Raw genomic sequence first — 14,893 nt, forward strand, 5'->3', positions numbered from 1 at the left:
ATAATTTTAAATAGTATTACTGTCATTAGGAACAGTATGGCATAATAATTATATTTTTGAACTATTTGTTATAGTATAATTTATACAAATGTCAAAGACATCGCTAGTCACGAAAGACTGGTACAACAGTTGATTTGTAAATTGACTGAAAAATAGACAAATATGTGTACCATTATAAAACATAATATGGTAATTTGATGTAGTAATTAATTTTAGCATGATATTTATGTAACGCGTACTGTAAAGTGAGGGAAAGTCTTGAAAAACCGAAAATTAAGTACCGTCCCTCTTGCGAGGAAAAATTCTGCGCGGTACGATTTAGTGAATTTTCCACAAGAGGGGTGTGTACTTATCTCCATGGAAGTGGTACCGCCCCCGAAAGGGATGGACCAATCCCGTGAAGTAAACCCAACCCCCGTTCCGGCATGTAACACGGGGCTTGATCGAGGGTGAACTCACGAAAGGAGACTTCAGTTTCCTCGGCGTCGTCTATCGAGAACGATAAAGCGACTCTCTCGCAGTGAGGATACTGGAAAAAAAGAAAGAAACAAAAGATCATATCCCTGGCAGTTTTGGCAAACAACCGATTTGCTTCTTGAGCCTTCGAAGAGATGGCAGGGCCGTATCTTTCACCTTTGGGGCCCCAAGCTGATTTGCTCACTGAATATATGTTTGGAAGACGTCGTCAGGTCAGTGTACGTTTCTTTTTCGCACCATTTTCTTTATTTCTTATTCGTTTGCTATACTCGTATCCAAATTACCATTAAAAGTAACGAAACATCTGTATAGATACAAATAATAACGGTAAATTTTTAACTTGGGCGCGTACGTTTGAATGTCTTTTTCGCATGAATATTAATTTCCTCTTCCTGATAATCCGTTCTTGCTTACCATTTAAATTACTGCATATTATTCTTATTAGCTTTACCCTAAATCAATGATTTTTCAAAAGTAATTTTCAAGTACTCTCATGATCAGTCGTTTGCGTCTGGGTTTTAAAAAAAGAGAACTTCCCTGAGTGTTCTTTTAAATGTTAAGATTTCAAATTTAGTTCTAAACAAATTACCCCGATCAATAGAAAGAATCTTCACATACGTTTACAAAAATAATAAGTAAATTAAAGTCTGTAAAAAATGGTTTTGTATTGTTAGTGACAATTGTGTATTATTAGCAATATACTTATATCGATCATTTTACTCAAATATTTACCTTGTTATTTCAATAATCAAAATCTCGATGCTAAATACAAAATTTGTTACATATTTGCCTGTAACTATTATTAAAACTACAAAAGTACGTTATATATTTAATCGATCACAATCGTAAAAATAAAATTATTATACTTTTTAATATTATGTAAATATTCTGTTCTTCATTTATCATTATTTACACTGTAGATTATATGGAATGAACATTAATTAACGTTTCAACTAAAAAAAGAAATGAATCCTTATGTAAATATAAGTTGAAAGTGGGTATCAACATTTGTATCAACATTATCGAGAAAATCGGCTTTAAAATTTCTATAGCTGTACGCGCACCCCATTTTGTCTTAATAAACGTATCTCATAAAATCAGAAAAATTTTCATAGAGATTCATTTAGGATAGAGATTACATTAGTAATAAAAGGAATATATTGAAATGAGAAAAACATGTAACGAGGAATTGTAGTATTGAAAAATCAAGTTTAATTTGTAATATTAGTATTACACGAATGATTAAAAATGTTATCCACATTGTTGCATACAGAATCTTCTCAAGTTAAAAAGATCTAAGTTCATTTTCATTTATTTTCAATCTGTATTTCTTCGAATAGTTTTATAATCTCTTTTTTAATCCCAAAAGGTCTCTACTACCTTCTACATACCTTTTGCCTAATAAATTAGTGTCCACTTTGATAACAATTTAGAAATTGTTTTTTCTAATATTCAATTTTTATTATGTTATCTTAATTATTTGATAGATACGAATAATTAGGTACGATAATAAAACTAATAGAGAACAAATTATGTTACCGTTACCATTTATAAATTGAAATATGAAGAAATATAGAAGATTATATAGAAATATTACGATAAACAACCCATGACAGAAAGATAGTATATACCGTATTTTTAAATTAATTTTACATTTTAAATTTTTATTTCAACAATATACAGCTTTAAAACAAACACAGTCAACACCTAACATTGGGTTCAACAAAATAATAACACATTGCTTGAAAAATTTGTCCTGTTCATACCGTATCAAAATATATTTTAATTAAATTGTTTGTTATTTTGACAACGAAGAATTAGAGATGAGATTTCTATTTTTTGGCGAATGTTATATCATTGCTACACAATGCACATTATTTAATTATCAACATTTTATTGCCTTTTGCTGTTATAGAAGCTGTTACAAGTTTATCGGCAATAGTTTTTTTCTACGCTGGAGTAAAGCAATCTTGTTGATCACTTTTCTACAATTCAATAATATTTTGATATAATTCCAGCCATCTGTACTATTTAAATTAAATTTCTCCTCATTTATAAAAATAACATTCAGCCACTTTTTTGTGAATTGTATACGTTGACTACAAATATACGATTATCATATATCACGGGCATTCTAATCCAGAGTTTACAAGGGAACAAACAAATAGCTCTAATCATATAAAATTATCCTATGAGCAAATGCAAAAGGTACTTACAATTAGTCAACATTCCACAGTGTTAAAGTGCGCACTTTTATAATGAAAAGACATTCGAATGATCTACAGGATGTACCAATTTAAATATGATAAGAAACTGTCAAAAAAACTTACACCAATTGTGCACGAAAGTGGAAAGCAATGTACAATGTTATTTTACAAAAGATACAATAATAGTACTTTAAGATAAAAGAAGGTTTACAGAATATTCCAATAAAAACAATTGTTCATTTCATGGGGCTAAAAAGAATTTTTTAATTATTACTCCTGTATTGTTATTTCGTTGCGCCTATTCTTTTTTAATTTTTCCATTATAACAAAGAAAATATAAATTTTATGACTTTTTAAATATTATCGAAATCTGTACAGATTGTTTGAATAAATTAAGTGGAAAGTAAAATTAATTTGAGAATCTGCTTTGTGCTATCTTTGTGCTATAAAACTATTTCATTCTGAACATTCGATTTATTTTTTCACGCGGACACTTCTTCTGTTCTTCTTCTTTCTTCTGATTGTATTTAACTTTTCCGGTGGCTTCTAAATTTGGTAAGAGATACAAAATAACTGTAACGGGAAAAGTTGTATGCTAATATGGTAATGTTCATTTTCCTACGGCTTCACTCTTCATAAATACAACAATTCAAAAAAGGCAAACTCAATTTCTTTTTTTATAGAATCGCACATTCTTTTTACTTTTAATAATTCCTCGGAACATTCTGCGTAAAACAATGAGAGTTCAATGTTTAAAAAATCAATGGGACATGGGATTAAAACTTGCAATTAAAAGAGAAATCAGTGATCAACAGTATTCAACCATTTGAGGGCAGAAACTCTTACAATCACTAAGATTCACGCAGTTACTAACAATTTATCGTCACAGTAAGTTAAAATTCAACCTATTAAAAATGGTATCTTAAGAAATATTGATTTTTAAAAAATTGTACTCTAATATGTTTTTATGTAGAATGTACTAAGAAATTGAATCGAATGAAATGAATATGCGATTTCATTAAAAAAAAGTGCATTTGAATTTTTCAAGTGTACTCTTACGCTTATAAAAGAAGTAAAGTTATAGAAAAATAATTACGATACCATTTAAATTTTCCCTGTATAGTTTTTTCTATTTTTTACTACGTTTGAAATGGAACCTATCCAAAAGGAGTAACATATGTTACAGCACTGGACAAATGCTTGATGTGATACTTTAATTTATTTCTTGACTATCATTAATTCGATAAACTACAGTATAATAGAAGAAGTGACCAATATATTATCTTAACCAATTTAATACATTTTTTAATAATGATAAAAAAGTGTGTCACAGAAATGTATTGTTTAAAACTGTCTCAAATTGCTCTAAATATATTTGTCCAATTCAATACGGGAAAGTAGAATAAAACCGTATACTTATCATGTTTTTGTCGTCTACAAAAAATCAGAAGACAAAAAACATCTTACAGAGCATTACCAACCTTAAGTACACCTTACACAATCAAAAAATGAGATTTTTGTTTCGAAAACATATTTGATTATTCAGGAAAATAAGATGTTTGCCCCACGGGTAGGATAAAACCGCATACCTATGTATTTGAAACCTTATAAAACTTAGTGTAATTAAAAAATCATTATGTCCTTCAGCATATACTAAGCAGCAATCGTATAATGTTACAAAAATAAAAAATAAATGCATTATTTCCCTTTACTCATTAGGACTGCTCACCGAAAATAGAATTTTTGAATTTTCAGCCTATGTGTTCTTGCAGAAACTCTAACTCTAGTGTATCTACTATGTAGATAATAAAAAGAACAAACAAATAATAGAATAAAAAGAATAAAACAAATTTTAAAACTCTTTGTATATTTTTGTTAATATGATTGTTTTCAAAAGTGGCTGTATAAATTTCAACGAAACATTATATTTGAATTTTGCACGTTTATCTCAAGGTTTGTATAAATTTTGAACAAAATGGATAATGATTGGAGTCTTGTAGTTTTTAGTTTACTGAATACATATTCGTAATTTGCAAAAATTCTAAAAAATGTTTTAAATACGTCCTAGAAGTATTAAATGTCACATAACAAAATTAAATAAATTCCTTCTCTATTTTCTACAATAAAAAGGAATGTGTGAAGTGCTAGTTTTATCATATATTTTCAACTATAAATAATAACTTAAACACTGAATCTCAAACGCAATATCGCCATAGTTTGGCATGTAGAATCACCCACTAATTTGTTGGTTATATGCAGGTAAACAATCTGTATATAGATTGTAACTAAAATGTTTCATCAAAGACCAGAATATTCTGCAATTGTACTAATAAAAAATTGTTATACGATCAAAGATCCACAAAATACATTCTTTTGGAGTTACAAACATTGAAAATAAATTGATGAAAGAATGCAATATTCGAATCGTGTAAATAATTATAGTTAGATACTGAATATCTACCACAATAATAAAAATGAAACGACGGAAAGGAATTCGGAAAGAAACTACTTCTGAACCTGCATATGTTTGTATGACATTTTTTCATCAGTAGAATATGCTGATAAACTATATATAATGCAACGAATATTAAAAAATATGTATTGCTGATTAATATTATGATTAATATTGAATTGTTCGAATACTTTTCCTTTATGACTTTTTCAACCTTCTATAATAATGCTTATCATTATAGCTTTCTAATTATTGAACTTTAGTTTAAAATATTCTACTCGTGATTATTTCTATTATTATCTACAATAATAACAATCAATAATTCCTTCTCGTTGAAATTCATACTACTTTTTATTTTATTTTGAATTTTTAAATTTAACCTGAACTTTTTTGCGCGAATTTAATTTTTTTTTCCATAGTATCTATTCTTTGTGTATTTAATTGTTGTATAGCATTGTTGTAAATCGGATTGTAAAATATCGTTACAAACACTACATATATTACTGTAAACGAATGATAACATGGTCGAAGTATAACGAGGAGTGTTCAAAATTGACTATAACCACTCGTAACATTTTTGAGATATTTATGGATTTTAGTTTTTCGATATGTAAAGTAAAAATTTACTATAAACACATTTTTTGCAAAACGTAATACTAATAAGTATTTTCATAATAATATTAATGATAAAATAGTAGAGCACCGGGACATAACCAGTTTTATTAATAATCCATAAATGAGGACATATAGAAAACCTATGAATAAATCCAAAAAATAATTAACAATAAGCGTTCATTATTAGCATAAAAAATATTTAAATAGTTATATACATATACGTATTTACATCATTTTATATTTTAAATTATCATATATATATATAATAATTCTTAACATTAACATGTTGACTGTCAAAACGGATGATCCCTACCACTACTATACTAACAACACGTTTTTAAAACGCTTGGAATAAATGAACCTTAATATTTAGAATTTTTGAATAACGTCACTGATATTAAGAATGCAACAGCATAATAGGTACGCCATTGAACTATTGAATACTTTTATCTATGACATTATAATTTAAAGAATGGTCGAAGATGAACCTAGTCAGGGTAGTTTGGCATGACAGTCGAAGTGTTAAAGAGAAGTTTAAATAAAAATTAAAAACTATTACAACACTTGAGGGCTTTTGATTCCTTTCAAAAGTATAAAAACACATCGTCTTTTGTTTGCTGCGATTTCGAACTTTTGACACAGATTGTTAAATTGCAATAATAAAGCTGACAAGAGTAATAATTAGATTGATCTTGCACATTCGGAAGGGTAAAATTTTTTCGATAGTTATATGATATTCTTAAGCAGTGTTAAATATTTTGTCTTGAACTATCAAAAAATGCAGCAGCTTTAAATTTGTGTACTATTAACTGAATCGTAAAAGTTTCTTTATGTGCTACACCATTAGTTAAATTTATTTATTCTTTTAACATTAAGCAATTTGAACATGCACTGATTGGTGGAGTACGAAAACCAATATTAAAATTTCAGTTAAAATAAATTCAAAAATATAACGTCGCAATGTTACAAATGGCAACTTTTGAGAGTAACTTTAAAATACACAATGGAAGACATGACAAGTTTTAATATGAAATGGACATTGAAAATTGAAATAATTCTAATTTTCAATCTTCATTTTCAAAACGTTTAAGTCAGTTTTTAAAATGGTTTTGTACATAGAAAAATCAGCAAAATAGATTTGAATAAGTATCTCAATATTTTTCAAAAATAGACATGGAGAATTTCGACCCTTTACACCTCAAATATAAAAAAATTAAACAGATTCCGTGAGTTACAAATTGCAATTGTAGATTAAATCGTAGATAATACCTATTGAGAAAAATCTATTGTTTTAACAGAAAATAATGTTCTAACGTACGTCCCATTATAATTCTCATAATTAGCACATAATTCAAAAGTTAACTCGCATTTATAATATTGGAAGGTAGATTCCTCATGTATTATTAAGTTGGCCAAAAAGTTTATGCAATTCTTAACATGCAAATAGAAAGTAATTCTTTTATGATAGAAAATATTTTTATTCAGCTATGAATGATAGCTTCTTAATTACTTATTCATAAAAATTCCTTTCTTTTTACGTAAAAAATTGAGCAGGTGCTATTTGATAGTCTCTTAGAAATCGAAATTATGTGTATTAAACTAATTTTAGAGAAAGCAAAGCAAATGGTAAAATATTGTAGGATTTAATGAAGAGAATTGTATTTGGAACAAATGTACAAATGATATAATTATATAAACGAATTTGAAACACACCAAGCACACAATCTTTTTACACAAATTAATATCATATAAGAATCACGTCTGTCTTCCACAACCACTCATTTCGTACTCCTTATTGTCTCGCTGTCCCTAATTACCCATTCCTTCTCGAACAAAACACTTTCAACCCTTTTGCACATAAATTAACATTCAACAAAACTACAGCGTGACATAAATATTCAATACAAATCTCCTACATACGGCCATACTGACCTTCATCCGCCTCGGATGAATATATCTTTTATTATATCTTTAATTCTTTCCGGCTATTTTGACATTCATCTGCTCCGGATGAAGTTTACAAAATAAGCCATGGTTTCATGTATTCTGCGCATGTTGATGTTATAAAAGGACCTTCATAGAAACCAACATTTTCTACATCATACGTGTCATTATATTTAACTTTTATAATGCGATATGGACCTAGATACTTCGCTGACAATTTTCGTCCTGGACCTAATTGAGTAATTTCTGTTTATTAAACATTTTAAATTCAGCTTTTTGTATGCATATATTTTCAGACTGCCCTTATTGATACATATGAATGAAATGAAATAAACCTTCCTTAATCTATCTATTTTTATTTATAGCACACTTAACGAAAAACTTTAAACATAAAACAATTAATGATTAAAAATTAATGCTTAATATTTTGTAGAATCTCCTTTACAACTAATAATTTCAATCAATCTGTTTGGTAAAGATTTATACAATTGTTTAGTACCTTTTTGACTAATATTCTCCCACTCGTCCAAAATGAACTGTTTTAAATCGTTAATATTTTGAAATTGTCTGCCATTTTGGTATATGGCTCTGGCAAGATGTCTCCAACAATTTTTAATAATGTTGAGGTCGGGGGATCTTGCTGGCCAATTCAAAGTACGAATGTTTTGCGAAGAAAAGTATTTCTTTACCGCTTTGGCTGTATGAATTGTGGCATTATCTTGTTGTAAGATGTATTTATTTCCAGCAATTCTTACAGCATATGTGTTTAGTTGTTCATTTATCATTTCAATATATCGTTCACTATTCATTCGCCCTTTTATAAATTTTATTTCGGTTTTACCGTAGTATCCAATACCGGGCCAAATCATTACGCTGCCGCCTCCCATTTAGCGACGACTTAAAAATTGCTGTTCTTTTCTCAAATCATGATAATAATAACCTAAGCCGTCTGGCCCATCCAAATTAAATCTTTTTTCGTCGGTAAATATGACTCTTTTCCACATTGTTGCCATATTTATATGCTTTTCGGGAACTTGTAAGCGGAACGCTTACGCTCTTTCTTTAACCAAGGTTTCTTCTGTGATTTCCTTCGCACTAAATGCTTACATTTTTGTAAAATACGACGCACATTCTTTACATTAGTGTTTACACCAGCATTTTCTGCAATTTGTCTCGCAGTCATCCTTGAATTTGATGCCATTCTCAATATTGCACGTCTTTCGTGAGTACTTAAACTTCGTGGACAACCAGAACTCTTATTTTTTCCGTAGTTTTCAGGATTTTCTAATAAGTTCATAATAACGTTACGACTTCTATTTACAACTTTCGATATTTGTGCAATTGAATATTGTTCTTCCTTTAACATCAATATCGTATGTATTTCACATTCATTTAGCTTTTTTCTACGACCCATTTTTAAAACTTTACTGCGTTTTTTTTTTATCCAATAAGCACGAGGAACGGTAGGATACACATTATCAAACATTCAGAAATTTGTACACAACTGAGAAGCGCAAATTTGCTACTTGTGCTATCATTTTGTCCCGCTTGCGGACCAAAATATTTACGTTTTCATTCCTGAACTTCTGTTGAAGTAAATACTGCCGATGATATTTAGTACATTATACATATAAATATGCCCATAGATATGAACATATTAAAATATTCATTTTTTTCAGTTTATAATACCAAACGGGAGAAATTATAAGATGTGCTATCTTTTTGTCCTGGAGTGTACTTCATACCTAACGGCTTTTTTACTTTTTCGATTAAATGTTCGACGATTTTCTTCCTGCACTTTTAAAAGATGTTTTTCAGCTCTTTTGTGCAATTCGTTTCCGTTTTCAATGAATTAAAGTTAAAATTCCGGTTCGACAAGGTTTTTTAGCTTAATATCAGTTTCATCATACATTTTTACTCCAAATAATAATTCAAACGGTGTCATATTGATACTTCTCTGAAAAGTTTAACTTAACACGCGTTGTAATTTATCTATATGTTTACACCATTTCGTAGGATCATTAATTGAAAACTTCGTCAGAATCGGAATAATTGTTCTATTCAATCTTTTTGCTTTCCGAATCATTTCGTAAAGTTTAAGACAATTCTTAAAATCCTGAAGTTTCTTGGCTCCAAATAAAACAAATTTATTATTAATATCATTCTGTATTCCGTCTATAACGTACTTAATAAGAGCATCATCTTCCATATTGCCCCGAGAAGCTAATTCTTTCATTTTGAGAAAACATTCTTGAACAGTTTCGTCTCTCCTCATTTTTCGTTTAACTAACATTTCGTGTAATTCAGCACTATTAATTTTATTTAAAAACTCATCACGTAGTAGAGATTTAAGTTTTCTCCACGTTGAGACGACGCCTTCGCTCTGAATGAATAATTTTGCTATACCTGTCAAAGACTTCTTTGCAAAAATTACTTTCTCTAACTCAGACCATTGAAACAATATTACATCTTCAAAAACAGAAATCCATCTTTCTACAAAATATACATCAGTGCTATCAAACTGGCGAACACAATCTTCTACATCATGATAACTCATAGCGTTTATTTAATAAAGAGAAATGTCTAGTATTGTTATCATTTATATCTTCAAATATAACAGATGTTTCAACATTCTTACCCTGATCATCTTCAGTGACTTCATCAACTTCATCGTCTTCAGTATCACTTTCTATAATGGAACACAGAGAACGTAAATCCATTAAATCACAGTAAATTTTCTGAATCAAATTTTCTCGACTTCCTCTATAATCCAGGTCTAGGATGTTACAACAAGATATCAATCGCCATAACTTAAACCAGTAGCATATGTTAATTTAGCTTTATGTTTTACTGAAGCTGTCTGAAATTGAAAGCCTTTAAAATCACGTATGCATTTTCGATTTCCTCGGTCACCATCAGTTTCAAAAATAAGTTTGTGCAAAGCTTTTATACTCGCTACAGATGCGGTATTACTATTAATTTTGTACTGAATTTTCCCGATTTTAGCCAAAGTTTCATACTAACAGTACTTAGATTTTATACATTCTTGACAAATTCTGAAAAGTTAATAATTATATATATGTAAAATGTTCCTTCATAAATTCTTCTTCTCGATCGATTTGGACGAGCCCCCAAATTTGTAGAATTTAACGACGAGAATTGTATTTGGAACAAATGTACAAATGATATGGTTATATAAAAGAGTTTGAAACACACCAAGCATACAATCTTTTTACACAAATTAATATCATATAAGAATCACGTCTGTCTTTCACAACCACTCGTTTCGTACTCCTTGTTGCGTCGCTGTCCCTAGTTACCAATTCCCTCTCGAACAAAACACTCTCAACCCTTTTGCACATAAATTAACAATCGACAAAACTACAGCGCAGCACAAATATTCAATACAAATCTACCACAATATTTTTATTTTAAACCAAATTTAACCATTTCTGACACGTGCGACTTCTAGTGGCATTCTTTCCATACATTTTATATAAATTTTTACAGATTTGCGACTTGTTATTTCCTTTTTCAAAATATAATATACAGGGTGTTCGGCCACCCCTGGAAAAAATTTTAATGAGAGATTTTAGAGGACAAAATAAGACGAAAATCAAGAATATCAATTTCTTGACAGAGGCTTCGTCAAAAAGTTATTAAAAAATTTCAAATCATACTAAAAAAAACTATATTTAGTTACAAGGGTCAATTACAAGCATTTTTGGTGAATAGACTTACCCCAAAATCCTACGTACTTTCAAGAAAAAAATTCTTTACCGATAATCTGATGTAAGTCCAGAAATGCTTCCCTGAAATTTCATGCGAATTTTTAAAATGTCATAACTCGTGAACGGATTGGAGGATTTCAATTCTTCAAAATGCAAACAATGCGCATTTTAGTAGAGAATACGTAGAAATTCTAACAATATTGAAAAAGTTGTTCCTTGATACCGTAAAGTGAGAAAAACCCTCTACAACTGGTCCAATATTCAAACGACCATAACTCCTATAATAGTGAGCGTATTTTATTGAAACTTTTTTATGAAATAGAGCTTATGGGTACCTATAAGAAAGTGTTAGACAACTTTTCTGTAGGACGCGAACAAAATTATTAAAAATGGAAAACAAATTTTTAAGAATAATCGACTAGGTGCCTCAATTTTTCGACGAAAAAAAAAATTTCAAATCGTTCTAAAAAAATTATTCTTAGCTAGAAGAGTCAATTACAATCATTTTTGGTCATTAGACATGCCCTCGAAATCCTACCCACTTTCGAGAAAAAAATTCAGTACGGGCAGAACTTTAAACGTTAATAACTTTTTAATGAAGCCTCCATTAACAAATTAGTATTCTTAATTTTCGTCTTATTTTGGCCTCTAGAATCTTTCATTAAAATTTTTCTAGGGGTGGCCGAACACTCTGTATAATATATTTTGTATTTACAAAATACAAAATACAAAATATAATATGTCAAAAATGCTCCATTTGAAAATTCATTTGTTAAATTATGTCAAAATTATAAAACAAATCAAACTTTTTGTGACAGTATACAGTTAAATATTACTTATGAAATAATCATATGCTTTTAAGATTTGAACTGAAGTTAGTTGTATTTCAAAGTGCCCGAAGACAATATACAGGGTGAGTCATAAATTAGTCCCCACGATTTTTCAGCCCCTTTTGGTGGTCTGACAAGAAAATGTTTCGTATTGAAGTTAATCAGTATTTAACCGACAAGAAATTGCAGTTGCCTAAATTTAAACACAAATAGATTTTTGATACAAAGTTAAGGTCACTGTTATATTTTTAAATAAAACTGTATTATACGACCTGCTACACGATGACTTTCAGATGACATTGAAGGAAAAGTTGCCATGAATCGATTGCTACAATATTTGAAATAATTCTGTGATACATAAGACTAAGGCCTCGCATTTAGACGTAAATGTTACGAATGCTCATTTATCCAACTTCAGATCTCAACACACAAAATAAAAGGAAAATTTATACAAAACTAAATTGAAAACAAGCCCTGATATTATAATTTCAAATATTGTGGCAATCGATTCATAGCAATTTTTCTTTCAATGTCATCTGAAGGATAACATATAGAGTAGCAGGTCGTTGAATTCGTCTCGATGTCACCTACAGTGCTATGAAGTTGAAAATACCTAGTTTTATTAAAAAATATAACAGTGACCTTAATTTTTTTATCGAAAATCTATTTATTTTTAAATTTATGTGGCTACAATTTCTTGTTGGTTAAATATTGATTAACTTCGAACATGAAGCTAAAACATTTTTTTGCCAGATCATTAAAAAGGGCTGAAAAATTATGGTGCTAATATGCCTCACCCTGTGTATTACCAATATCGGTACGAACTTTTTGTCCAATTCAATATTTGTTTAACTGTTTGTGAATTTATCTCTTTTATATAAAGTAATATTTTCATTGAGAATGAATAGTAATTGTTTGATTCATTATTGTAAAAATAATAATGGTTTTTACTATTAAGATTGTAATGTCGGTCAATCTATACAGAGTATCCCATGACACGTAGCAATTGTTTTAGTGATAGACTCTACACATGAAAACAATAAACAAACAGTTCATATAAAGATCTTGTTTTTAAGGTATAGCAAGTTCATGTTAGAATAATTCTTTCAGAAGATAGAAGTAGTTAAGAAAATTTACTTTATTTACAAATAAAACTCAATACCTGACATTTGTCCTTGTATTCCAATTCTGTAAACATTTTCTCTTAGTATCTCACAGATATATTAGATTATTGAAATCCATCGTGTGTGAAAATGGAAAGTTTCTCTAATTATAAGTTAAAACAGAAAATTTATTACCGAATAAATATACTTTCTACACACAAAATGTTTGGTTATCCTAATAGATATATCTTGTGTGCGCGATTTAAGTAGAGTTATGATGCAAATGGGAATCGATGCCATGCTGATTTTAAAAGCAAAGTAATCTTTTATTTTAAACATTAAACAAACAATGACATAGCAAACGAAGAAAAGAGGATAGTACATTCAAAATAAATGATACAGTATTTATGGTAGACTAAAGAATTCAGTTTTACATTTTTTCCTATGTCTCTGATGCGTTAAACTATGAAAAGGTCAACTAATATTATGTCTTCACGAATCTTTAAATGTATAGTAATTTTGTAGATTCTTTTACTTAAATGTTTCGAACAGAAATACATAATAGGGATCGCATTTCTAAGCTATGCAGATTCCACGTCTTGCAATAATAGTGCAGAATTATGTAACCTAGTCATAATAGTACATTCTTAAAGGACGAGATTATTACATTTTTGCTTCGAATAATATATGGTTGATTGGTCTCTACAACGTAATAATATGATAGTTTCTACGAGTTTCATAAAGTGTCATTTCAGTCCTTTTAAGGTTCCTCCTTCAAAGTTTCCTAAGATGGCGTGTACTATTTTTTCAGTGAAAAGACAATGTTAAAAATTGTTGATTTTTGGCCAAGAATCTTTCATAGCGTGTTTCTACACATCTTTCGGGTCATAAAGTATAATATCTAACATATGAAGCCAAATATGTTTAGCAACGGGACAAAAATTATTGAAGCTTGGGATGTTTTACTCTAATGATTGTATTCACCATACCTTGCCTTATTTGATTTTTACTTATTTCGTACATTGACAAATTCTTTCAATGCAAAACCGATCAAAAATACCGAAGAAATAAATATACATATATCTGGACTTTTTAATAAATAAAGCGATAAGGAAATATTTAAATTACCCAAAAGATGGTAGAAAGTCATAGAAAAAAAAATGGCACATACAAAGTGTTTTTTTATTAGTAGAAAGAGTGATACCTCATGAAAAAGAAGTCAAAAAGAAAGAATAAAAAATATTTTATTTAAAGCTTCGTTTTCGATAATATTCAATTTGAAAATATCTCAATCTCGCGAATACTATACAGGGTGTTCGGCCACCCCTGGCAAAAATTTTAATGAGGGATTCTAGAGGCCAAAATAAGACGAAAATCAAGAATACTAATTTGTTAATAGAGGCTTCGTTAAAAAGTTATAAATGTATAAAGCTCCGCCCGTATTGAATTTTTTTTTAGAAAGTGGGTAGGATTTCACAAGTATGTCTATACACCAAAAATGATTATAATTGACCCCCGCAACCGAAAATAATTT

The 14,893-nt window shown here is 29.2% G+C and overlaps 1 protein-coding gene across 3 annotated transcripts in view; it reads left to right on the top strand.

Moving 5' to 3' along the window:
* The first annotated feature begins 301 nt into the window (after window positions 1–301).
* The window catches only part of LOC143342752 (uncharacterized), a 128,419-nt gene continuing 113,827 nt past the window's right edge, over window positions 302–14,893 (top strand). For 2 of the 3 annotated variants that reach the window (XM_076766957.1, XM_076766958.1), the window contains exon 1: window positions 302–689. In XM_076766957.1, the coding sequence (XP_076623072.1) occupies window positions 612–689 (78 nt within the window). In that variant the 5' untranslated portion in view covers window positions 302–611. Of the gene's footprint in view, window positions 696–14,893 lie in introns of all 3 variants that reach the window. The other variant, XM_076766956.1, reaches the window with a different exon arrangement.

The sequence above is a fragment of the Colletes latitarsis genome, chromosome 6 (assembly GCF_051014445.1).
Source record: "Colletes latitarsis isolate SP2378_abdomen chromosome 6, iyColLati1, whole genome shotgun sequence".
Classification (NCBI taxonomy): Eukaryota; Metazoa; Arthropoda; class Insecta; order Hymenoptera; family Colletidae; genus Colletes; species Colletes latitarsis.